The following is a 25,853-nucleotide window of genomic DNA, read 5'->3' as shown; positions in this document are numbered from 1 at the left end:
GTAAGGTAAGTGTGCGATAGGTATGGACCTTAGGGTAGGGTGCGGGTTAAGGTAAGTGCATAGATAGGGAATGTATGTAAGATTTAGTGTAGTGTTAGAAGTAGGGTTTTGTTAAATGTATTTATGTGTATTATTTATTTTGTTAAGGTATATCTCTGCAGGGGAAGTGTGCGGTAGTTACGGACCTTAGGGTTAGGGAGGGGTTAAGGATAGTGCATAGATAGCTGTGTATGTGGGGTTTAGTGTAGTGTTAGAAGTAAGGTTTTGTTAAATGTATTTATGTGTAGTATTTATTTTGTTAGGGTATATCTCCGTAGGGGAAGTGTGTGGTAGTTACGAACCTTAGGGTTAGGGAAGGGTTAAGGATAGTGCATAAATAGTTGTGTATGTGGGGTTTAGTGTAGGGTTAGAAGTTGCGTTTTGGTGCTTTACTTTAGGGTTAGGAGTAAGGTTTGGTTAATGTATGTATGTGGTTTATTTCTTTTGTTTGGGTAGGTAGTATGTAGCAGGTGGTAGGGTTGGCCGACTATGACCGTTCGAGGTTTTAAATTTCGTGGTTTAGTGCGTTTGGTGTATTCGCAGTTCGATTAATACATGTCGCTCTTTTGGTATTCGCTGAAATGGATTTTCATGGAACTGATATAGACCCGGATGGGAGATAGGAAATTCACCCCGGGGATCACTTCTGTGGCTCTGCTGGACAGGGTGATGCAACCACCAAATGAGACAAGTCTGGCAAATCTCAGGCAGCCTGACTAGGGGCTGACAAGTGTTTTAAAAGTCTGGTTCCACTTAATTCCAAACATCCACTAAAGGATCCACACAAAGCCTTGTATGAGGAATTAGAACTAAAGCTACCATGAGCCCATTTGCCCTGTGGCACTTGACTTACAGAATCCTGAAGAGAGTGAAGAATGTTTGACAACACCAGAACTACTGGAGGAAATTTCTCTCTCCCTCATCTCCTGATACCTAGTACACAACTGGACTTACAAACTTTGTGGTGAGTCCTGTGAAATGGAGAAGAGATAAGGAATATATTTGATCAAGACTAGATTCTCCACAACTGGGCATTAAGGAGCCAGTTGTCCAAATATCTTTACTCCCTGCAGCCTGTGGTATGCTGCTACTGCTTCCACACATTTTGTGAACACTTGCCGTGATGGTATACAGGGATAAAGTCTTTATTATAACCCAGGTAAATAGAGTTCCATTAGTGGCTTGAGTAACTGATGGAGTGACAGGAAGGATGGGTATACCTATCCTGGGGGGAGGGACATGCTACAGTATCATCCAATTTCACTTTGGCAGAGGACAGAGTCCTAATAATATGATGCCATGCTAGGGGGCAAAGGTAACAGAGGAAGAAGGTCCTGCACAAAGGACAAAGGCAGGAAACATGCTTGATGTGGTACTCCCAATGACAGCCCAACCTATACAGTTGTAGTGTCAGCACATAGGAGCAGAAAGACAGGAAAAAGAAAAATCCCCACATACAGACAGACAGATGACAGCCTTTACATAAGCCTATCTCCCTGCTGGTGGGTAATCTGATCTGGAAGAGCCTGCCTTATAGCAGAAGCACTCCCTTATGGGGAAACCCTCCTGGCAAAGAAAATGCAGAGGTGTGCCAGGAAGGTACTTGTGGTGGAGACAAAAGGGGTAGCAGAGATGGCTTGATGGTCAGCAGCTGTAGGGCCCCAAAATTTGCGAACACTGAGAGCTGTAGAAAGACTGAATGACAAGAACTGAAATGGGTAATGGTTGGCTTCCACCGAAAGTGAAAAAAAACCTTCTTGACCCCTTGACAATATTGATATGCAGGTACAGATCTTGGAGGACCAAGCAGCACATCCAATTTCCCTTTAATTGAGAAGGGAGAATCAACTGCATCACGGATGTAAAGAACTTTTGTTTGTGAACAAACTGGTTTAGGTTGCTGTGATCTAGGACTGGCATGGAGTCCTTGGTCTTCTTTGGCACTAAAGTAATCTGGAGTAAAATCTGAACCCTAATTGGTTTGGTAGGACCTCCTGGAACTTTTGTTTGTGAACAAACTGGTTTAGGTTGCTGTGATCTAGGACTGGCATGGAGTCCTTGGTCTTCTTTGGCACTAAAGTAATCTGGAGTAAAATCTGAACCCTAATTGGTTTGGTAGGACCTCCTGGATGACTCTTTTTGCAAGAAGGTTTACAACTTTTAATTTTTCACCCTACTCTGTTGGAGGTTGAACACCAGGAAAAGGATGGAAAAGTGGCTTGGGTTATGTGATGACTGACCATAGTGGCAGTGAAGGGAAATGACCCCAACTGTTTCTACAGTAAATCAGTTTGTTAAATCTTCATGGTGACTCCTGATGCTCCCCAAATGGGAGATGGAAGATCCTTGATTGTTCCTTCAACATCTTCCACTGGGCTGGCATTCAACCCCCCCAAAACACACTACCCCTATAACAATGTCGGTTCTTTCCCATTTGACAGCTGAAAGGCTGTTGGCCATGCTGAAATGACTAATGTCAGAAAGTCTTTTGCATCCTGAAGTAGGGTGGTGAGGAACTGTGTACTTCATACCAACACCCATAAGGGTTTTCCCTCTTCTTTTGTTTTTTAACCATCCTCCAGTTTAGTCTTAACTTGAGGCTCAAAAAAGATAACAGGCATCGAAGGGGACCATTAAAGAATGACACCTTGAAGTTGCTGTGGAAGTCAGTCAGATGCATCCAGGCAAGAGAGTGGCCAGTTATGCTGGTGCTCACTGCCATCACTGTGCTGTACACAGCATTAAAAATTAGCCTGAGGTTCAGAATATCCATAGAGGATAAGTTGGAGGTCTAAGCGAAGAGTTTATTTCTATGCTCAGGATCCTCAACCTTGTCCAGTGACTTGGACAGTTCATCTATGATTTCACAGTGGAAATGCAACATGTGTGCCTGATAGCTTACCACCCATAAACAAAAGATGTGAAGATGTGCTTTCCTTAAGGGTCTCCCTGGTTTCTTTATGAAGTTGGCAAACCACTGGGTGCTGTAGAATGGGAATCTTTTCAGGGCTGATGATGCAAGCATAGAATCAACAGGGTGATTCATAGTCAACATGCACGGTCTTTGATAAGCATAAGTATCTTTGTTAGGTTTATCAGGCATTAGAGCCACCACGTCTGTTTTTTTCTCCCCAGGCTTGTGGTGATGACAGCTACCATCTTCTTCATATCAGCCTTCACCCCAAGATGACAAAGGGAGGGACCGAAAGGCCTCTTGCAAGGACTTTTTTGAGGATAGTGGTGGTGGTGACAGGAAGGACGTGCCAGCAATTTTTCTTTTACATCACCAATAAGACTTCCCTCTATCATCCCTGGTAAACCTAAGTTAGGAGCAGTCAACTATGACCAATGAGCCAGAATCCATCTCAGAGGAATCAGTCTCAGAGGACTACATGTGATGAATCAAATTGCTTCTTCCTGCACCTACTCTTGGTTGGCCTTCTCAAAGAGGAAATATCTGAAGGGGAAGACTGAGAGTCAGAGTCAGGACTGGATCTCGGTGAAAGATCACATCAGAGCCTTTGTAGTTCTCTGTCCTGGCAATGATAATCTTCCTTGAGGCAGATGCCTCATGGACAAAGATTCCAGGGAAGACCAACTATGACAAAAGCTCCGAGGAATGTGCTTGCAACTGATGTTGCAACATCAATAAATCTGGCACTGGGACCTTTGTTAGAAATGGAAGCCTTGACACAGAGAAGGTGACAGTGGTCTGCACCAAAACAGGTACTGCCACAGTGTTGACTCTCTATTGGCACTGAAGAGATTGGTAAAGAGAGCACTTCAGGGTCTGTAAGGCCAAGAATTCAAACACCACCACCAAATGAGCTGGTTGAGTAAAACCAAGCTTTTGATCTACAGCCCGTCCACTGAAGGAGCAACTGACACTGAAGGCGCAGATTCCAAAAATAATGGCATCAACAGAGGAGCTAATTCTGAGGACGTTAGTCAAGTCTGCACAGAAGCCTGCATAAAACTAGGTGGCACTTGTCTAAATTGCACTGGGGCTTTCCCCAATGAGGAGGCAAATGCAGGTCAAGAAAATCTATCTTCACAGTCCAGGCCAGAATTGGGGGAGAATGGGAGAAGTCCCAAGTCCAGATGGAACTGCAGTAGAGCCCCTAGACAACTTATTACAGTCGATGTTGATCAGAGACCTGTAGAGGAGACTAACCTGGCATAGGGGGGGGGGTCTGGAAGGCCGTAAGCCTAAGAGGCCCAACTCATTTAAGAATAATTTTTCTGATGAAGTTGGAGATGAAAACAAACTGGTAGTAGTTTCAGCATTATCACTGTGTGCTGCGTTGTGCTTTGCTTGCTGTGGAACACAATAAATGTTTTAAGGTGGTTACAGTTTGCTGGTGGTTTTTCCTATTTATTGGTTTTGTTTTGGGCACCTCATCCTCCTGGACTTCATTTAAGAAGAAACCACATCCTCAACATGAGGCATCCATCTCTAGGCCCAAGGGAAGGCATTCCTCAACCACTTGCACTGAAATTTTCAAAACCCACTGAAGATTCCCTTTTCTTCCTATATGGACTCTTGTCAGAAAGAGAGGGTGGAGAAACTCCATTGTATAGTATTTCCATTTTGGAAGATTTAGATTTATCCTCCCTAGCCTTTTCTCTGCCATTGTTTGAATGAGGTTTAGATGTAGAAGTTTTTTCAGAGCCATCTGATGGCTTAAGAAAACATTTAAAAATCAGCACACTGATCAGGGTATTTGCATCAAATCAAAAGCAAATTGGGAGAGATACCCAAACAAGCTACATGTTAAGGATGTCAGTTCTGTGGAGGAATTTTGAGTCCACAGGACAAGCATTCAGGGGAAAAAAATCAGGTGAACAACACATCCACACCCACAACCAGAAGAACTAAATGGGGTGGCACCTCAGAGTGAGATAGAAGAGCTAAGTCACAATAAAAGAAAGATTACGGAGAAATCTGACCAAACAGTAACACAAGCCTTCACGAGTGAAGTAGAGCTCTATTAAAAGGTTGCAGACCCAACAGAATTCACAATATACTTCAGAAAAGCACGTCTACAGCTGAAGGAAGCATGGGACCATCAGAATAAGATATTGCTGCAAATAAGACAAGCACTTATCAAAATGCAGAAAGACGTAAGTGCACTAAGGATTAAAGGAATGGTGAAGTTGAATCTTGTGAAAGTTGGTACTGGTGCAGAGGTAAATGAGAGGTGATGACAAAGTCCTAGAAGTAGAACAGGATGAAACGAAAGTTACAAACTTACCATAACACTGGATCCTCTTCATCTTGTATCACTACCTGGGGAATGGAACCACTTGTCAGATCCAGTCAGGCCATTTGCCAGTGTTCTCAACTTCAAGCTCTGGAACTTTTCCCTACCATAATGCTCTGAGTCCCTTTTAGCCTCAGATCATGTTTGCCCAGTACCACACTACTTGGAAAGATATCCATCAAATTGGAAATTTTGAAACTGGAAATAAATGGATGGAGGATGTGCGGGGATGTCGTATCAGATGGTCTGGGATGAAAAGGATCCAGCATTACAGTAAGTACATAACTTTTGTATCCTAGCTCATCTATGCATATGATCCAACTACTGGGACAGAATCTGAAGCTACCTTCTTTCTAGGGTAGTACCATGACAGGATACCTTGCAGGACAGAAGCCCCAGATGAAGCTCAGGAGTTGTTAATCACATGTAATTTGTAATGTTTGCAAATTTATGTAAGGTAGACCATGCAGTAGGTTTCCCTCCACTGTACAATTTCTAAAAAAGGCAATGCACATTGATCTGGTGAAATGAGCTTTTTAGTTTGGATGGGAGAGACTCTTAACTTGCCTAGAGAAATGTTATAAAATTTGAAAAACATTTACATATGGTTTGTTTAGAAACCTTTTTCCCCAACTTGCATAGGGTGAAAGAAAAGAACTGAGAATCCTTCTTGAGGGACCAAGTTCTTTGTAAATAAAACCGCATACGACAGTGAGCATCTAGAGTATGTGTAGTAATATTCTCCTGTATTTGAATGGTTATGTAAAAATACTGGAAGATGAATGGGGTGATTCAGGTTAGATTCTGAGGCTATTTTGAGGAGAAAATGCAAATTAGTCCTCAGAAAGACTGCCTTTGTGGAAGATGAAGTAGGAGCAGCAGATAATAAGGCATGTGGTTTTGATATTCCCTTGATAGAAGTAACAGCAATCAAGATTTATTCAAGATATGAACTTTAGATCTGCTGAAGAGGTTGGTTCAAATAGTTGTCTCATCAAAGCCAGCAAAATGAAATTTAGATGGCATGTTGGCACTGGGTCTTTTAAAGAGGGGCATAACAGAAATATGGCTTTGAGGAAGGCCTTTTAAAACTTGTGCGAAAACAAAGAAAGATCCTGAAAGTGATAATGGTAGATGCAGATAGAGGCTATTTCTACTTTAATTGGGTAGAAACTAAATCCTTGTTCATATAGGGTTGCCAGGAAGCATAAGGTCTCTGATACAGGGGCAGAGAAAAGATCTACAGTCTGCACTGAAGCTCATAAAGAAGAAACATGCCCACTTGCTTATATATACCTTAAGGGTACACTGTTTCCTGGAAGCTGACACAATATGAACTACCATGTTTAGAAGGAAGGCCCCTTAGCCATCACTGAAATTGGAGATTCCATGTAGTGAGCCTGAGGTTGGGAAGGTCTGGGTGAGGCTGACCAGATTTGTAAAAAAGAAGATCAGGTTGCAAATCTAAGAGACAGGGAGGCTTCTTTGGGTGAAGTCATAACAATGAAAACTGAATTTTCCTGGGTCACAAGGGGGCAATGAGAATCACAGCTGATTTGCACCAGAATGCTTTCTGAAAAAAATTGGGAATTAGGGGAACAGTTGGGATGGCACATAAGAAATGGTGGTGGTGGGCGGATAGGCATGACTAAAGCATCTTGTGGTAACTGCCCCTCATGCTTCTCAAGTGTACCTCATTACGAGGAATGTACCTCATTTGGGGTCTTAAAAAGTTCATGTTCCTCAAAGTTCCACATTGAAAGGGTCTGTAACACATTCAGTGTTGGGAAGTTTTTAAGTGAAATCTATGGTAAATAGAAATAAATCATATTCATTCATTAAAAGATCTTCTTTATAAGTAAAACTAGCATATTGTATCCATCCTATGACCTTCCTAGCTGAAGTTGTTAGTAAGCCATTAGTACGTGTTCCACATTTTGCCCATTTGTTCCACATTATGAGGGCTAGTGTTCCTTTTTTGGAGATGGAATGTGAGAGCTATGCGTGCCCCTATGGGGGCAAGAGGATGCACTAGCTGCTGCATTTGATGCTGCAGTGGGTGGCAAAATGATCACAGCAAGGCATTCCTCAGTGACTGAATATCTGTCGAGCCGCTAATGGCTTGCAGGACCATTTGTGAGGTGTCAGAATAAACATAAGCTAGTCTGCTAGGAAGACGCCTCTCCTTGGAATGTGTTGTATTTCTTGAAAGCAATGCAGATCAATGCCTGCTGTCATACCCTCATAGCCTCTCTGCAAATATAGTATTTGGTTCCTCCTTGCTAGTTGATGTACCAAACTGACATGTTGACCATCTGGATCAAGATCACTCCCTGTAGAAGTAGGTCCTGGAATTCCCACAATGCTAGAAGGATCACTCATCTCCAGAACATTGATGTGAAAGCTAGCCTCTGCTTGTGTCCATCCTCTTGAAATACCCCTCCCCACCTCAGAGAGGACGCCTCAGTGGTAACTACCTCTACTGCGGGAGTTAAGACAGTCATCCAAAAATGACATTTGATAAGATCAGCCACCAGTTCAGATGTCTTTTGCATGATGGTGTTATTCGGACTGGATGAGGAGGAGGGTCTGACAGCTGGGACCACTAAATAGAGAGTAGGCACTGGAGAAGCCTTATATGAAGGTGGGCATGAAAGACCATTACCAGAGAAGCTACCCTGATTCCTAGTGTTGTTAGAATTAAAGCTGCTGGAGGAGAACATTGCTGTAGTAGAAGAAATATCATCAATCTAATAGCTTTTACCAGTTCCACTACAGGATATAGAAAGCAACTTCTTCTATTCAAAACAGTGACTAATAAACTTTATGTGCTGCTTAGGCTATTGTCATGATTTTTTTTGAGAATAACACATAAACCCAAGGACAGATAGAGCTGTGAATAGTAGTCTCTGGCTGAACATAAGAACTCAAGCTTATTGCAATGAAGAACTACTCAACCAGCTAGGGAAAAATGCATATCCATTTGAGATACAAACAGGCTGCAACTACTGCCATACACTTGGTAAACAACTGGGGTGGGCTGTGGTGAGACCAAAGTTCTGGCTCTGAATTGATAGTTACGGTCTCTCACCTGGAAGCATGGGTAGCTCTTGGATTCTTCTTCTACTTTTATGTGGAAATAAGCATCCTGCAGCTCTGCTGAGCACATCCTATCATCCTCTCATCTATGGCAGGATCCCTTGCACTGTAATCATTCTGAATGAGGCCTTTTTGACAAAGTTTAGACCACTTAAGTCTAAGACTGGCTTGAGGTCCTTGTTTTCTGGGGGGACTAAAAGGATCCTGGAATAACTTCCTGACCCTCTCCGGTCTGGTGGTACCTCCTGGACGGCTCTTTTGAAGGAGAGCAATTTCCTTTTTGGCCATATCATGTGGGCAGGATGGAATATCTGGAAGCAGTAAGCTTTGAGGGGTGGGGGAACAGAAAAGGGAATAACATAGCCTCTGGATATTATATCTTACCCATTTGTCTTGTGTGATGGTCAGCCACACATGTAAGAGGAGAGAAATAAAATAAAATAAATAATAAATAAATAAATAATACTCCTGACTGCCTCTAGAGGTGGCTAATTAGGCATGCCTTCAGGGCCACAGGTTTTACTTTTTGGAGAAGGAACTGCAAAAACCATTAATGGGACTGCCTCTGTTGTGGCTGGGTAAAATCAAAGGCTTAACTTTGGGAATTCCTAATCACAGCGACTTGGAGCCCTTCAGATTCCTGTTTAAAGGTCATTAAGGGTTCTCAAATTTAACTTCCATGGCAGAGTGTCTTACCTTCTTGTTCACACCATAACAACTTCTCTTTCACCATAGGGCCAAACAATGAGGTGCCATCGAAGGGAGTAGTGATGAAGGACACACAATTGTCAGAGATATCACACAAACAGAGCTACATGTGGTGATGCATAAGGAGTCTAGTACCTGTTTCTCCACTGTCTCCATCAGCAGCAGGATTGTGAAGCAGGCAGACATGTTTGTGATTTTAACATCATTACCAAGGTTCTAGCTAGTTGCGTCTAAGAATTTTGTTGAGGAAACTTTCGCACAGCATCCACAGACTCATGAGCTACATCTCTCTGGAAGCAATTCATATGCATCAGGTAGTTCAAAACCCTCACAGCAAAGTTGCCTGAAAGGTTGCCTGGCTTCATCATTCTATCATCTTAAGATTCTCTGTTAGGACAGACAGCTGAAGACATGTCTGTAAGCTCCGTCTTGGTGGCTGCTACAATAAACATAAAGTCCACCAGAGGGCCTTTTGACCAGAACTGCCTATCCTTAGGTGGACGTAAAATGTTTTCAGGCTTTTGGGTATGGCTTCTGTAGTGTTAGGTTCCTGCCATGCTCTCCTGCATACCAAGTCTATAAGACTGTCCAGACAGGACCACTCGAGGTAGAGGGAGCAGAATCATTTCCTTCAAGTATCACTTGCTTGCCCTGAGAGGGTGGTCCATCAAGCCAGAACAGTCTCTGCCTCATTAGCTCATAGACTTTGCTAAATGAGGTATCTTCAGGAGGGAACTGTGGGGAACACTCTTGATCGTCCATGTCAGTGTCTGAGGCAGGGGACTCCACTGGGAACTCCATGTGTGAACTTTTACATAATGTCTTCCTCAGGATCTCAAATTATAACTGACCCTAATCCCTGGAAGAGTACATTAGCACTGTAGCCGTTTCTTTCAGAACTGATGTTCTGCATATGGGAATATGAAGGCTTAGAACCAGAAAGGTGGACATCTGAAGGTGGAGCCAGTACTGAAAGAAGCTCTGTAGAACATCTCAACAGAGAAGCTATCATCTTTTCCACAACTTTGAAAGCCAATCAGCAAAGTTATTGGTATTGAGGTTACAGGGTCTGAGAGGCAGGTCACTATGAAACCACTAGCACAGAGAACAGGCATCAGGGAAAGAGCTAGAGGATGTAAAGGAGGTCAACCTAATCCAGTATAAATGCAGAAGAGGATGGGATAATGCCCAACTCTATCTGGGTCTAAAGAAAAGCCCCCATCTTGGTGTCTTGATCTGCTTCTGTAGTACTTTTGAATGACTACAGGGTCTTATCAGTGCAGCTGAAGGAGGCTTCGAAAGAATGAATCTGGGTACCTCCCTTTCCCATGACTGTCTACTTGGAACTGTAGTATAAGACTTGTCTCAAATGGAAATGTTCTCTTAGGGAGACTTGATTACAGCAGTCAAAGTGGTTCCTGGTGAGGAGTCCTCTTCCTGTAAATGAGAAATCTTTCAATCCAGAGAAGGTCAAGGATTCCCTGTTTTCCTTTTTCTACTATCCTTATCATTGTCTTTGTTTCTCCTGGTCTTTAATCTTGCCCTTCTTTGCATCACCCTTCTAAAATGATTGAGCATCTGCATGTAAAAGACCTTTGATTATAAGCTTATTGCTCTTTATCTGCAATGGCTCTGGACCAAACTCCCTGACAAACAGAACATTCTATACTGAAAAGGTCTGGGCAAACAAATCACACAATAGTCATGCAGGGATTGCATGCCGCATTTAGTGCATTTTTTAAAAAAACGTTTATCCATAACTAGAAAGTGCCAACCACAACAACGCTAATAACCTATAAAAATCCTAAGAGTACAAACAAGGAAAATTATACTTTTTTTAAGCTGAGAGGAGGATTGCAGGCAACCCGCCTGAGAATTGAGGAAAGCAAAAGCTATAGATAAGTTTATCCTATGACAGAAATCTACCAAAATGTTTCGGTGTAGAAGAAAGGACTAATATAAAGTTGAAAGCACTTAGCTGGCTCTTAGTGGATTGACCATTTGTAATGGTGTCAAACGAGACTTGAGGCTAGGAGGGGTGCACAGCATTATGGGAGAACAAAGTTCAGAAGCTCAAAGATGAGAGCACTGGCAAATGGCTGGACTACATCAAAAAAACAGCTTCAGTCTCTCAACATTCAGATTGAACAGATTGATGAAATAGGAACCAGATGGTCAACAGCCATCATTTCACCTACTAAGCAAAGCTATTTACTGGCCCCAAAATACAAGGTGACACATCCCTGGACAACCTAATTTCTCCCATGAGAACTGTTTTTTTTTTTTTTGAAAAACATCAAAGCTCTTGGTCCAAACAGTATCCCATGCTCTTATCTCAGTGGATGGAACATCTTCAACCACTATTCTAGAAATGCATACACATGATTCTATTTCCTACTAAAATTCATCAGACTAAACCCAGTTTTATTAATTTCAAATCAGGTAAACAGAGAATGTATATATTCTTGTATCTCTCATTCTTAAAATATCATGGCTGCTTTGCAATCAATGCTGACAGAGAGCTTAATTCAACAAATTCAGTCTTGTGACCAGCTGAGAGAATACCAGCATTACTTGGATCAAAATCTATCAGTTCTTTTACTACTGCATAAGTACTTGCAACAATGCAAGGAATGTCGCATTAATATTGGATATCACCATTTTAAGCCTAGCCAATTATCCCCCATATGAGAATCAAAGCCTGCAACTTGTGTCTGCAAGGTCAACACCTTAGCCATCATGCCAACCTTCCTTACTGCTGGTGATCCAACTGATCAGAAGCACAAAGGTTACTATCTATCCTATACACAGCAAATATTTAGGCACCAAATATTTTCAAAGCTTTCGTGCTGGTCACTGGGTCACTTCAATTAAAAACACTCCTGCCAAAAAAATAAATGAAGCAACTTTTACCACGAGTAATGACTAGTGCATTTCCAAGAATTTCTACCCATTGATTAAGCATACTAAAATAGAGATATAGAGGTGGAAATCCCTAACTTATTCTTGCACCCAAACTTGTATGCATAAATATTATCATCTTACTGGCAGAGTTGTAGCTAGCCCTTCTGGCACCCAGGAGCATTCCCTGGTTTAGTGCCTTCCTCAACTTTAGGTTGAGGTAAAAAAAAAAAAAATTTAAATTGAGGCAAATTGCTTGCTACAAGTGTAAAAGTGTAAAAAATGGTTTGCTACAGTATACAGCTAAGAGGGAGTACTGAGTACTTCAGTCCGGACTGAAAATCCATTACTTGCTTTCATTTCCAACTAACATTTAGCAGTGTCAGTGGTAAAATGGGTAACACACTTGCCTTTGGTACAGAAGGCTGTTGGTTCTATTCTCTCAGCAGGTAGATGGATGGCCGACACTGCAGTGCAGCATAAGGGGGCTGCTGCACTTCTGAGTGAGGGTAGCTCAGGTGGATGTAAAAGATCCCATGGCACCTACTGAAAAGGGCAGGGAAAGCTCCTCAGTGACATGGTCAAATTTCCCCTAGTGGTATAAACACCACCTTGGATCTCCCCTGAAAAGAGGCCACTAGCCTAATGGGATCAACCCAGTTAACAAAGGTCTTCTGATTGCCAATAGTGAATTAAATGACACATGGAGCACTAAAGTGCTTTCGCAAATGCATTGCCAGCATTCAGTCAACTGAATATGATAATGAAGATCATTCCTCCTGATATCTTACACCCAGAGTGGCATCCCCCTTAACCCAAAAATAGCTACTCCTCTGCTTACTATAACTATACTTTTCATAAACTGTCAAAAGCTTCCTTGTAAAATTGCATTTTGGGGGGTTCCCTCACACCTTTCAGCTTGTCCATCAACTTCTTTGCTGTTTCCCATGGCTCCAACCTTCTCCAGCTATCACCTGATGAGAAGGAAAGGGTCTGGGAAGTCCTTGCTTGCCAATGGTAGTACCCCCCCACACACACACACACCAAGCTGAGTCTACCACAGTAGACTGGGAAGGAGACAAAAAGAGGAATCAGAAATGGCATCATAAATGCTGATTGATGCCCCAGGGCTTATTCAAAAGCTCTATCCCCAGAATGTTGACATCATACTTCAGGCTGAGCAGGCACTGAAGCATGGCTTGTAAGGATGTGTCTAGCTTAGGCCTTAGAACAGCCACACCTCCTCATCTTTCCCATTTGCCCAGCCCTGGCCTTCACCAGGACTCAATGAGGGATACACCCACATCAGCATGCACCCCCAACTGGGCATACCCAGCCTCCCTACCAGCTCTGTCATACACCAGTCATTAATCATTCCCAGTTCACCTGCCCATATTCAGGGAATTATCCCCCTACATCACGAGAGATGGCAAAAGCTTTCTTATAAGCTACTTCCAAAAGCTACAATGCTTATTTGTTATCTGTTTCACAAATTTAGCAAAGCTAAGTTGCAATTACTATGCAACACAGTATGGCTGACGCTCTTGAATCTAAAATGGACATATATTCCAATTTCCTGTGCAATAACTAAAAGATAGAAGGTATTATGCATGCACTCACAAACCTCCCAAGCATGAATTAAAAATTCCTTTGGAATACTATACTACATAAAACACCATTTCTGACTTAGAAAAAAGAAAATGAAAAAACGCTATATGCACCCACAATGAATAATTCGATCTGACATTGGGAAATGCTCATACTTTAAGCCCTGCAATGAACCCAGAATTAAGCTACTCATTTTTTTTTTTTGCATAGAACACATCTTTGGTAGATCTCATCTGTTAAATTAGGAGATACTCTGGTTCCATGGAAGTCTTGAGCTATAAAATGAATACATAATACTATAGGGACATTTGGAACCTCAAGGACAAAGCCAACAAATACTTTGGAGATAATAAATGTTCAAACTGATTAGATAGCATTTGCAGACAGAATTGGCCAGGTCTGTACATTTTCCAGAAATATCCTCCTTACCTCAGATGGGACACAGACCTCCTTAATGCATTCAAACCAATAGTTAAAAGGATCCAAAAAGCTCTTTCCCAAAGTCAGATGAGTGTTGCTCAGCCTTTGACACAGAAAGCTAAAGCCTTGATTGTAGCTTAGATAACCCACATTGAGTTACCTACACAGGCTCTGTCTCTATGCCTATATACAACTGTAAGATTAGATATGAATGTACTTTACCGTAGTTAGCTGGAAACACTGTATGCCATGAGACTGAGAAAAGAAAGTCTTAATCACCCAAGCTTGTGCTTCAATAGGTGTCAGTCTCTCCCTTATGAACCAAGTCTTGTGTACTGTTCAGCATAAATTCTCCAAACACTGTAGTTCATTTAATAAGGTTTTATTAGATGTTCACAATATACAAAATACTGTCTCCATTAACAGTTCCGATAAACAATTCAAGTTGTTGTACATCACTCTGATTGTCCTGATCAATGTAAACTGACATAGTCTCTAGATGACCCATTTTCTGTACTCATGCTCTAGACATCTTCTCTGAAGTAACAGGTCGAATGAACTTACTAACCTTAACTGCCTGCTATCCTGAACACAGCATATTACTATATTCTTTTTCTTAGTAATTTTCCTTTATTGACTATATCCACCCCCTAGCCTTGATCCTCAGGCTACGTCTTGTTTTTTAGCTTAACTTGCCTCTTGATTCTTTCCTTGAGAAAGGAACATAAGAACTGTTTGCAATCTTCCCTTGACAAACTGTTATTTCAGCAAGGTCAACATTCAGTGGAAGATTCTTTGTTTCGGTTTTCTAAAATGTATGCATAAATGAAACACCATTTCCTAGCCAGCAAGGTCAACATTCAGTGAAAAATTCTTTGTTTCTGCTTTCCTAACATGTATGCATCTAATGTCTAATCTTCTTCTTCTTTCAGCTTTTCCCGGTTAGGGGTCGCCACAGCGGATCACTGTCCGCTCATGATTGCGTGGGTTTCCTCCGGGTGCTCCGGTTTCCTCCCACATCCCAAAGACATGCTGTAGGTGGATTAGACACACTAAATTGGCCATAGGCATGAGTGTGTGCGTGTGTGTGCCTTCTGTGAAAGGTTGGGCGCCGGGCTGGCAACTCAACACTGTAAAACTCCATCTAATGTCTAATAACTACTGTAAAATGAAAAACATTGATCTAACAACTATGCCAGTCTAAATTTAAACTTAATACAATTTATATCAGCACAGATCTATACAGGTGATGACAAGCATAAAGCCAGAGGTCATGTGCATAACAAAACCTTTGCATCTCAAGGATGGTGGAGGGATACAACAAGTGAACATACATACATGCATCTAATACCACCCTCTCACATGCTGCCATCTGCTCTACTGCACCCTTTGTTTGTATGTACTGGTTACTGCAATACATTGCTCAAAGTGAATATATGTTTGTACAAACTGGTGATAACATTAGATGAAGAAGTTGCAATTCAAGAGTCAAGTTCAGTGTATAGAAGGAATTGTCAGAAGCATCAAGGTGTTGTTGGCAGCAGTTAGTTTCAGATAGAAGGTGAGGAAGACATGCTAATAGAAGAAGAAATGTTAACAGTTTTTAACTTCTGTACAAGTCTCACTTTCCATACAGGTCACAGGTTAAAATAAGCTCCAAGTGACGCATCTTAACACAGACACACACACACACACACACACACACACACACACACACACACACACACACACACACACACACACACACACACACACACACACACACACACACACACACACACACACACACACAATCAGAAGAAACTGACAATTGATTTGAAAGGGAAGATAGTGGAACAAGTTAACAGCTTTAAGTATCCAGATGGGGTGGTTAAGGAAAAGGTAAGTCTGAATGAAGAGGTCACATCTGGAATTAGTGGGGCTCAGATAACTGGCAGAGAGTGTCAGGTTTAGTGTATGACAGAAGAATGCCAAAGAAGTTAAAAAGTAAGGTTTACAAAACAGTGGTCAGACCAGTACTACTACATGGTCAGAAACCTGGGCAGTAAAGGCAGAGCAGATGAGGAAGCTAGAAGTGATGGAAATGAAGTGCCTGAGATAAGTGGTAGGATTCACACTGTGGGACAAATGAAGAAATGAGAACATAAGAGCAGAAGCCAAAGTAGCACTAATCGCAGAAAAGGAAAAGAGAACAGATTACAGTGGTTTGGGCACATGTACAGAAAAGCAGAAGACAATCTGGTGAAGAAGATTTGGGACAGACAAGAAGAAGGTAAGAGGAAATGAGGGCAATCAGCAAAGAGGTGAATGGATTGCATGAGAGAAGATCTGCGATAGTCAGGCATGAGTGTCAAAGAAGGCAAGAGTTTAGCACTGAATCGAGAGATTTAACACAACACCCTGACCTCATGTAGAAAATGGGAAAGAGGGGCTTGATGATGACGATGATCACAAACCAAGATCTCAACTGTCACTACACATACAGTATATGGAGATGTAGGCTGTCAAGCCCACATCTGCTATCACAACCTGTGTTATGGCATAAATGAATTTTACACAAAACTTAACTAACGTGGGTTCATAGGTCAGGGATAGTGTTCAAACTTGATTAATCAAACCACATGATTCTAGTCCAGTTTAAAAAAAAAAACATAAATGGTAAGGTTGAATAATGAAACCTCACCATATCTTCCTACTTGAAATAGTCTCAGTTAACAGCTGTAGTGCTGTGTAACTGTACAAGAATTTTTTTTACTTACTGTTCCGTGACCATTAGCCTCAAAGTAAACACCAATGTCAGACTCCAGTGCTTTGTGGTGCAAGTGTTTCACTCCTGTTTTGACACAGTGCACAGGAACCTAGAAAATAAATTACGAAAAATAACTGCTAAAATGATATAACATTGCTTGAAAACTTACAAATTAAACAACCAGTGTAAGTAAATTATACCAAAGTAAGAACACTGCTAGGTAACAGTGCTAGCATCGTTCCCCCCAAAAGTACACATGAACACATACACACACACAGACACACTTTTTTCCAAAGTTTTATCTATTTTATGGCTGGAAGTAAAAAGGCTCAGTCTGGCTACTGTTCCAGCTGACACTTCATCTTTCTGCCTTCTCAACACATACACAGTGTGTTAGCTTTGTCTGTGTGTGTGTGTGTGTGTGTGTGTGTGTGTGTGTGTGTGTGTGTGTGTGTGTGTGTGTGTGTGTGTGTGTGTGTGTGTGCTCGCGCATATGTATGTAAACAACATGGACATCTAACAGAAGCAAAAGCAAAAGACATTCCACTGAATATTAATCACATAGACATCCAGTAGCTAACTTAAGCATGAACTTAATGCATTTGGTTAGTTTTCTATCCATTTTATTAATCCCTCTTGAATTGTACTATAAACATACTGCAGATTCAGCTGTGTCACCATTTTTAATCTAGTCCTTTCTAATATCACACATTAACTTTGCTAAAAAAAAAAAAAAAAAAAAAAAAAAAAAAATCAGTATCAAGAGAGATCTATATATTGACACACACAATGTTCCACAGGATGCTTATTCTCAACCATCAACAGAGAATTTATGGTGGTGTGAGGTACTCATCATAACTGAAGACAACTAACTTCCTTCTTGTTTTTCTGGCATTTCCTTCCCGTTTGTTTTTTATGCTAACAACATATGGGTAATGCCACCCATCTCTACTAGCAAGTATCCCTCAGTGATAAATGTCTCCTGCTGCAATGATCTGCTGGGGCCACTTACTACAGTGAGCAGCTTGCTTATTCCAAGCATTCTAACGTACAAAGTGCCTTTTTTTTTTTTTTTAAAGTCAGAGCTTTGTAAATTTCCAATAAAAATTAGATTTGTTTCAACAACAATGAAAGAAGCAAGCACACACTGAACCATCCTAAAATACCTCTCAAAACAATTAATTAATTCTTGCAAGTCTGCTACAGCTACTGGCAGAACAGAAAGAAGTTGCCCATTTCAGGTATAGTGACATAATGGTTTAAAGCAGTAGAGTTCGTAGGAATTGCAAGAGTTCAGTGTCTTCCACATTTTAGAACAGTAGCTGCACAGACAAGTGCTAAAAGAGGAGGTGGCTCAATATACATCAGTAACAAGCATAAGTCCAAGGTGGTCAAACGGGATGACATGCTGGAATTCCTCCATGTGCAGATTACCATAAGCAAAATCCCACACCATATCCTAGAAAGTTATAGGTCACCCTGCATGTCAGAAGAAGCTCACAATGCATACTTGGACCTACTGGAGACACCATCCAAACTAATATCCTACTCGTGGAACATTTTTAATTACCCCTCTATAGACAGGGAATCCTACATGGCCTCAAAATCTACAGGCACATAGATTCTTGGACTTTGTAAATACAAACACCCTGGATCAAAGAGTGAATATGCCCACTAGAGGCTTCAAATTACTGAACCTGATGTTCACAAATATGGGAGAACACTGCACCCCACAAATGTCTCATCTTCCCTGGTAAGGTCAAACAGTAAATCTACCTCCTTCGAAATCCAAATCAGCTCTATAATCCTATTAAAGCTAGCAACAGTTAGGAACTATTCTACAGCAAATTACCTTTTATTAAGTAATGTTTTTTTGTCAAAATTCATTGTCCCTCCAAACCTTGAGAACACAACAGCCTATGCTGAATTGCTCTCAGAATCTCTGTACAACCAAGTCAATGGCTGCAGAAGCTGCTGTACTTACAAGAAGTAAGAGTAGGACTAGCTCTAGGAACAAACTACCCTGATGGCATCCTAAATTAAAAGAAACAAAATTATGGCAAAAACTGGGAAGGGTAATTCCCATAAAGATACTCTCATCAAACTATATAGGCAACTAAGAGGGCCGATTAGGTAAAGCAAAAGCAACTTTGAGGTTAAGGCAGACTCCCGGGTGAAAGTTAACCATAAGGCCTTCTACAGCTATGTCAGAAACAACAAGGACAACACACAGCAATGTGCTGAACTGAGGGTTAATGGTGCCACATTCACAGAGCCCAGACATACAGCAAACCTATTAGCAGATAAATTCAGTTCTAACTTTACTCTCCTCAAACCCCTAACCATTCCTCCAAAAATATCCTCAAACATACCCCCTGTTACTAGGGAGCATGCACTGGCTGTACTCACTAAAGCCAAGAACACTGCCTCAATGAGCCCTGATAATATCCCAGGATGCCTCGTGAGCAATCTAAAATAAGTCTTATCAGGACAACAACATAATAGAAAAAAAGGAGTTACGATGGCAACTTAGGCTAAATGCACAAGGGTTCTCAGGTTTGAATGACATGGTATCTTTAAAAAAGTATGCTACAGAAACTATGTAACAAGCTATAGAAATTAGCAGGTAATAAAATAGCATATGGGACTGGTGGAAAGTTAATTAAATGAGTTTTTTATACTGGTTGTTGTGGAGGCCTAGATGTGTATAAAAAGTTGGTACAAATGATTTTATTTTATGTTCCGATGAAGTCCTGTATGGACAAAAGTGCTCAACAATAAAGTGATTTGCAAACTTGGAGTTATTTCTTTGGACCTTGACCAATTCCTCTCCAACTGTGGACGTTGGGACCACTTTCCAGTTTGCAGCTCCAGGGTACTTTCCTATCTTCCATACAATACTGAAATGCTGCATTAGCACTTCCATATCCAGCACCTTCAACACTTCTATCTAAATCTAATCCATTCCTGTAGCCTTGTCACTGTGCAGTAATTTAATCACTGCAGAGAGATGCTCTACAAAAGTGGATCCAATCCCGCCAGTTATTTCTGTCCCTGCCTCTTCGAAGGAGAGTATGTCCATAACATAAAAGCTTTTCCTTCCACCTCCCAACAATGTCCCAAGTCAAGGCCAGCATTTCTCCACCCTGAAAATGACCCAGATAATGTCCCTTCCATGTCTCCTGAGTCACTGGATGGTTTTCCAGAACTTACTTGAGACCACCCAACTTGTATTCTGGGTTTCAAAGTCTTCCCACACCTGAACCTTAGTTTCAGTGACTCTCATAACTGCTATCTCAATCCACACACATATCACTCAAAGACCGTTTATTCCAGGATTTTAAAGACAATATTCACACTGTAACAGCCACTTGATGAGATTAAAAATGTATCTTTTATTACAATGTTCATAATAAGTTGGATGTTTCAGACATTTTAATTAGGAGGGAAGCCTGGTTTACTTTTTCTTATGATAACATTACAGCCTAAGGGCTTGAATAATGAGTTACTTATGGCATTCGTGCCCTAGTCATATAGCTTCTGCAATCAAATTAATTTATTATTGTCATGTCTTTTGCTATTTGTTCAAAACTTTGTGGAGGCAAGTTAATCAAGATACAAATTAAGTATTGTAATAAAAATTATGTTTTATCCTCAGAAAGTGGCTATTACAAAGAGGTGAATATAAATATAGCTGTCACCTTGGTTGCCTGTGACTACCTATAGGTTAAACCAAAGGTATCTCCTTATAGTATTACCAGGAAGACTTCATGCTTTAAACTGATGGCTTCTCTCACTGTTGCTGTCCCATCAGCAAGTCCTAGGTTACCTAAACCACTTTTTGGCCATACCACTACCATTGGTGATGTCTTGAATAGGATCCTAGATCATACATGACACAAGATCTTCTAGAGGTGGAAGTTCAACTCAGCCTGCACAAAAGTGTCTACTATACTTTCCTTGGACACACTCATTAAATGTTTCAGTTTCTTGGCTATGACAAGCCTCTTTCTTGGCCATGTAATCCAATTCACTATGAAGTTATGATTAGTTGACTGCTTAGCACCTGTCTTGACTTGAATACCCACAACATATGGCTGAAGGACGGATGACGACTACATCAACCCAACAAAATGTGGCTTAAAGTGCTCTGCTACCCAAGTACACTAACAGCCTTGTGTATGAACTTGGTGTACAACCCAAGACCACCACATATGTTCAATAACAATTCACTATCTAGATGTTGATCAAACAAACTGTTCTTTTCAATCATACCCCCTCCAAGTTTCTCCATCAGTACTGAAGTTACCTAGTAGCACTGCAGATGCAGGATGCATCATATAAAGATCCACACCAATAGTTTCAAAGAGGGCTGAATACTTGGAATAGCTTTTAAGACATGTGCACAATCAGAGGTGTTTTTTTTTTTTTTTGTTAACTTGGAGTCACACTGAGGTGAACCCATGGTGTATTTAACGCACATTAAAGCTTGCAATTCAGAAACATATCAAGCTAAGGTAACCTTTGAACTTGCTGATTAAGAAATAACATTTATTTTTAAAGAAACAAAAAAATTCAAATTCAAATGAGGTTTTATGAAAGCTTGCAAAACAAAGTTCAAATCTCAAGCAGAAAGAGAGAAGATGGAAAACAGCAATGTATTTTAACAAAGAATTAAGGAAGCCCCAAGTTTAAAGAAATGCAAAAATAATCTAGAACCAGAGGAAAAGATCTCAGAGAAGGTGGCAAGCTCTTTAACAGACAACAAACCAACATTTTTCATGTGGAGAATAAGATCTCTTTGTGATCAGCTTCTTAGCCTCATGCAAAAGCCTAGAAACTTCAAAAGAAAAACGAGTTATGTTCTTACCATAATGATAGATCATGTTGCTGTTTTCTGTCTGGTTCAACCTGTATTTTGTCATTGGATCTGTCTTGGATCAGAGGCTGGCCGTTTCTTGAAGACTTCAGCTTACCAGGCTTTACCTCCCCTACCCGCAATCACTCATTTCCCCAAGAATACCTTAGATTTAGTCTGTCCTTTTCTGTTTAACTTATGTAAGGTACCAACCTAATCTAAGGGGAATTAAAGACACCAACAAAAAGGGACAACTAACTTCTTACACATGATCATCCTATGATGAAGGACTCATCATGCAGGCATTAGCAGGAGGAACTGAAGGTTGAACCAGATGGAGAAAGACAGCATGGCTCTATCATTATAGTAAAGTACATAACTTTCATTTCACATATCGTTTCCATCTTGCTTTAACCTGCGGGCCAGAGTCCCCAGCTACATAACATCACTGTCAGGTTCTAAGGAAGGATATTGGGCAACACGGTGAAACCAAATGAAGCCCTGGACCTAGGCTGAATGTCCAGCTTGTAGTGAGACACAAAAGTGTGAGGACCTACCCAAGCAGCAGCCACACATACATCATCTAAAGACATATTGGGAAAAAAAAGCCATGAAAGTAGCTAAAACTGGTGGTGACCTTTTGGTTTGAAATGCAGGGTCATACCTTGCAAAGTACAGGCAAAGGAAATTCAGTCTGACAGACACTTGGATAGCATAACTTTAGAAACAGGTTTACCCAATCTAGTCTTTGAAAAGGAAGCAAATAATTGATCAGACTTCCTGAAAGTCTGAGCTCTGTCCAAACGGAATCTCAGCTGTCTATGTATATCAAAACTATGTAACAAGTATTTGCCTTTGTTGGAAAAACTGGGAAAAATACAGGAGGTGAACAGACTAGTTCAGGTTATTTGCAGAGGCCACTTTTGGAAGAAAAGAACTATCTTTGTGAATTATGGAAAACCAGATGTGGGGGAATAGCAGAAAGAGCCTGTAACTCGGACACATGCCTGACAGAAGTAACAGACACCAGGGACAATATCGTCCAAGATAAAAAACATCAAATCCAAGGTAGCAGAAGGCTCAAAAGGAAAACCTGCAAGGACCTGCAGCACAAAGGGTAAATCCCAAGGAGGAACAGTGTCCCTAACAGGAGAGCACAATAGAAAAAGTACAGTTGTGTACACTTACCATAAATGTAGACGTTAGAGTGTATTCACTGTTGCAGTCATCACATTTGGGTTATCCTGCCAGGGGTAGCCGTCATTTGGCCCGAATACCAGAGGCTTAGTATTTCTGCGTCGGTTGCTGTCACTCCAGGACTGATGTCAGGTCATCAGTGGTATAAAATCAGGCAGCCGATGCCATTACAACAGTTTATATTGCCCTAACTGTCAGGAGCCCCCAAATAGGGAGGTAGGTTATGGTGGAAGAACACCACCAGTAGAAAGTAAATACCAAAATTTCCCTGTAAAGAGACAGAGAGAGAGAGAGAGAGAGAGAGACAAGTGGGATGGAGGGAGGGAAACCAGGACTGCAACAGTGAATACACTCGAACATCTATATTTATGGTAAGTGTACACAACTGTACTATGTTCTTCATGTTTCACTGTTGCAGTCATCACATTTGGGTTGATTCCCAACGCTGAAGAAAAGGGTGTAGGCAGTCAAGAAGACTGGGGGTGGGCTAGGATGCCCTGCAAGACTGCTGTGGCAAAGTCTGCCCTGGATTTGTAGAAGATAGGCAGGTGGTAATGCTTGGTGAAGGTATGAACAGATGTTCATGTTGCAGCCTCCAGGATGTCCCTGGTGGGGACAACTCTGAGAAAAGCTGCAGAGGTGGAGGTTGCCCCGGTGGAATGTGTCCTAACACCCTTTGGGGGGCAGTTTCCCATGCTGTTTATAGCAGAAATGGATGCAGTGTGCTATCCATTTGGAGACTGTTTGGATATGGCCTTGCCCTCTGCCCTTGTTGCAAAGCTGACTAGCAATTGATCAGTTTTTCTAAAAGATTTAGTCCTGTCCAGATAGAATCTGAGCTGTCTGTGCACATCTAGAGAGTGCAGAATCCTTTCCCCCTTGTTTTGTGGGTTAGGGAAAAATGTGAGCAAATGAATGGATTGGTTGAGAGCCACACTGGACACCACTTTAGGGATGAAGGATGGGTTTAGTCCTGAGGGAGACCCTGTCAGCATGGAAAACAATGAAGGGCTCTACAGCCATGTGTGCTTGTAGCTCTGATACTCTTCTAGCTGAAGTGATGGCCAGAAGCAAGGCTGTCTTCCAAGAGAGGAATTTTAACTCTGCTGAAGCTGCAGTTTCAAAGGGGGATAGAGTGAGCTTTTCCATCATAAAGTTAAAGTCCCAAGCTGGGGTAGGAGCTCTTCTGGGTGGCCTTAAGTTGTTAGCCCCTCTTAGGAACTGTTTGCTGAGAGGGTGTGAGAATAGAGGTGGCTCTGTGCTGTAATGAGCCGAGATGGCAGAGGCATGAATTTTAACAGAAGAGAAGGACAGACCCCTGTGTAGTAGGTCTGCTAGGTGATCCAGGATGAGAGGTAGGGAGGGCTGTGCCGTTCCAGCTCCCTTAGCCTGGATCCAGGTGCAAAACCTTTTCCACTTGTCAGCATAGGATTTTCTAGTGCTTGGGCATCTGGCTTCATGTACAACATATCTAGGACTTGTTTGCTTAAGGTGGCAGCTTGAGGAGAGGTCAGGGAATAAGCCAGGCTGCCAGGATGAGGGTCTGCAATTGGGGATGCATGAATTCTCCATTCCTCTGGGTCAGGAGTATTGGAATCTGAGGTAGGTGCCATGGTGACAGGAGTGACAGGCTGCGCAGCAGTGGGTACCAGTGCTGGCATGGCCCATCTGGGGCAATCAGGATGGCCCTCAGTTTTTCTTCCCTTACTTTGAGCAGTACCCTTGAAATGAGTGGTACATAGGGAAATGCATAAACCGAGAGGTTTACTCACTGGAAGGATAGAGCATCCATTTTCCAGGCCTTGCTGTGAGGTTTCCTGGTGCAGAATTTGCTGAGCTGATGATTGGAGTGGGAGGCAAAGAGGTCCACCTTCGGGGTGCCCCATTTCTGGGTTACAAGTGTGAAAGTTCTGTGGTCTAGCTGCCACTCATGTGGGTCTAGCATGTTTCTGCTTAAGTTGTCTGCCAGAGAGTTTAGGGAACCTGGCAGGAATTGTGCTAGCAGGTGTAGCTGCATGGCTAAGGCCATGCGCCAAAGGGTCATGGCGAGCCTGCAGAGAGGATAAGAGTGAGTCCCACCTTGCTTGTTGATATACCATATCACTGTGGTGTTGTCTGTTTTGATCAGTAAAGACTCCGGGGAGAGTAGGGGTCTGAAAGCTGTCAGGGCGTGCTGAACACCTAGCATCTCTTTTTGGTTGATGTGCAGATGTATGTGATTTGGGCTCCAATAGCCCTGAATGCACCTGCCATCCAGGTGTGCACCCCAGGCACAGTGTGATGCATCTGTGGTGAGGGTCTGGTCGGGGTGAAGTTGTGAGAAGGGAAGTCCTTTGTTGTGGTTGCATGCTGCTGCCCACCCAAAGAAAATCTTTCCTTAGACAAGGTATCATTGGTATGAGAGTTTCCAGGTCTTGAGAGTGTTGAAACCAAAGGCTTTTAGGTACCTTTGTAGTTTCCTCATATGCAGTCTGGCATATGGAATGAGTAGAATGCAGGAGGCCATGAACCCTACAGCTTGGAGGATTTTTCTTGCAGATAACTGGGTTCTGGTGGCTAGTTGAGAGAAGTAGCCTGTCAGGTAAGCTTGTTTTTCTGGAGTAAGGAATACCATCTGGGATGCTGTGCCCAGGCTTGCTCCCAGGAATGCAATCTTTTGTGTGGAGACTAGTTTTGATTTATTTTAGTTGATAGTATACCCCAGGGAGGTCAGTAGGTCCTTTCTAAAAGTCAGGTGCTGTAGCAGCTTTTCTTGACTGTCTGCCCGAATCAGGCAGTCGTCTAAGTATGGGTAAATTTGAATATTTCTTTGTCTGCAAAAAGCAATGGCGGGAGCCAGATATTTTGTGAAAACTGTGGGAGCAGTGGATAAGCCAAAGGGAAACGCAGAGAACTGAAAGTGCATAGAGCCTGCCCTGAAATGTAGATATTTCCTGCATGATTCCCTGACTGGGATGTGTAGGTAGGCCTCTTTTAGGTCTAGGGTGGCTAACCATGCATCCTTGGAAAG

At 41.9% G+C, this 25,853-nt stretch overlaps 1 protein-coding gene across 3 annotated transcripts in view; it reads right to left on the bottom strand.

Moving 5' to 3' along the window:
- Positions 1-25,853, bottom strand: part of PGM3 (phosphoglucomutase 3) — a 444,220-nt gene that overhangs the window by 173,268 nt on the left and 245,099 nt on the right. For all 3 annotated transcript variants that reach the window (XM_044066154.1, XM_044066153.1, XM_044066155.1), the window contains one exon: positions 16,799-16,897. In XM_044066154.1, the coding sequence (XP_043922089.1) occupies positions 16,799-16,897 (99 nt within the window). The remainder of the gene's footprint in view (positions 1-16,798; positions 16,898-25,853) is intronic.

This window comes from Protopterus annectens, chromosome 1.part0 (assembly GCF_019279795.1).
Source record: "Protopterus annectens isolate FY-2018-M chromosome 1.part0, PAN1.0, whole genome shotgun sequence".
Classification (NCBI taxonomy): Eukaryota; Metazoa; Chordata; order Ceratodontiformes; family Protopteridae; genus Protopterus; species Protopterus annectens.
Note: the sequence above shows the minus strand (reverse complement) of the source record. Positions and strands in the feature narration are given on the sequence as shown.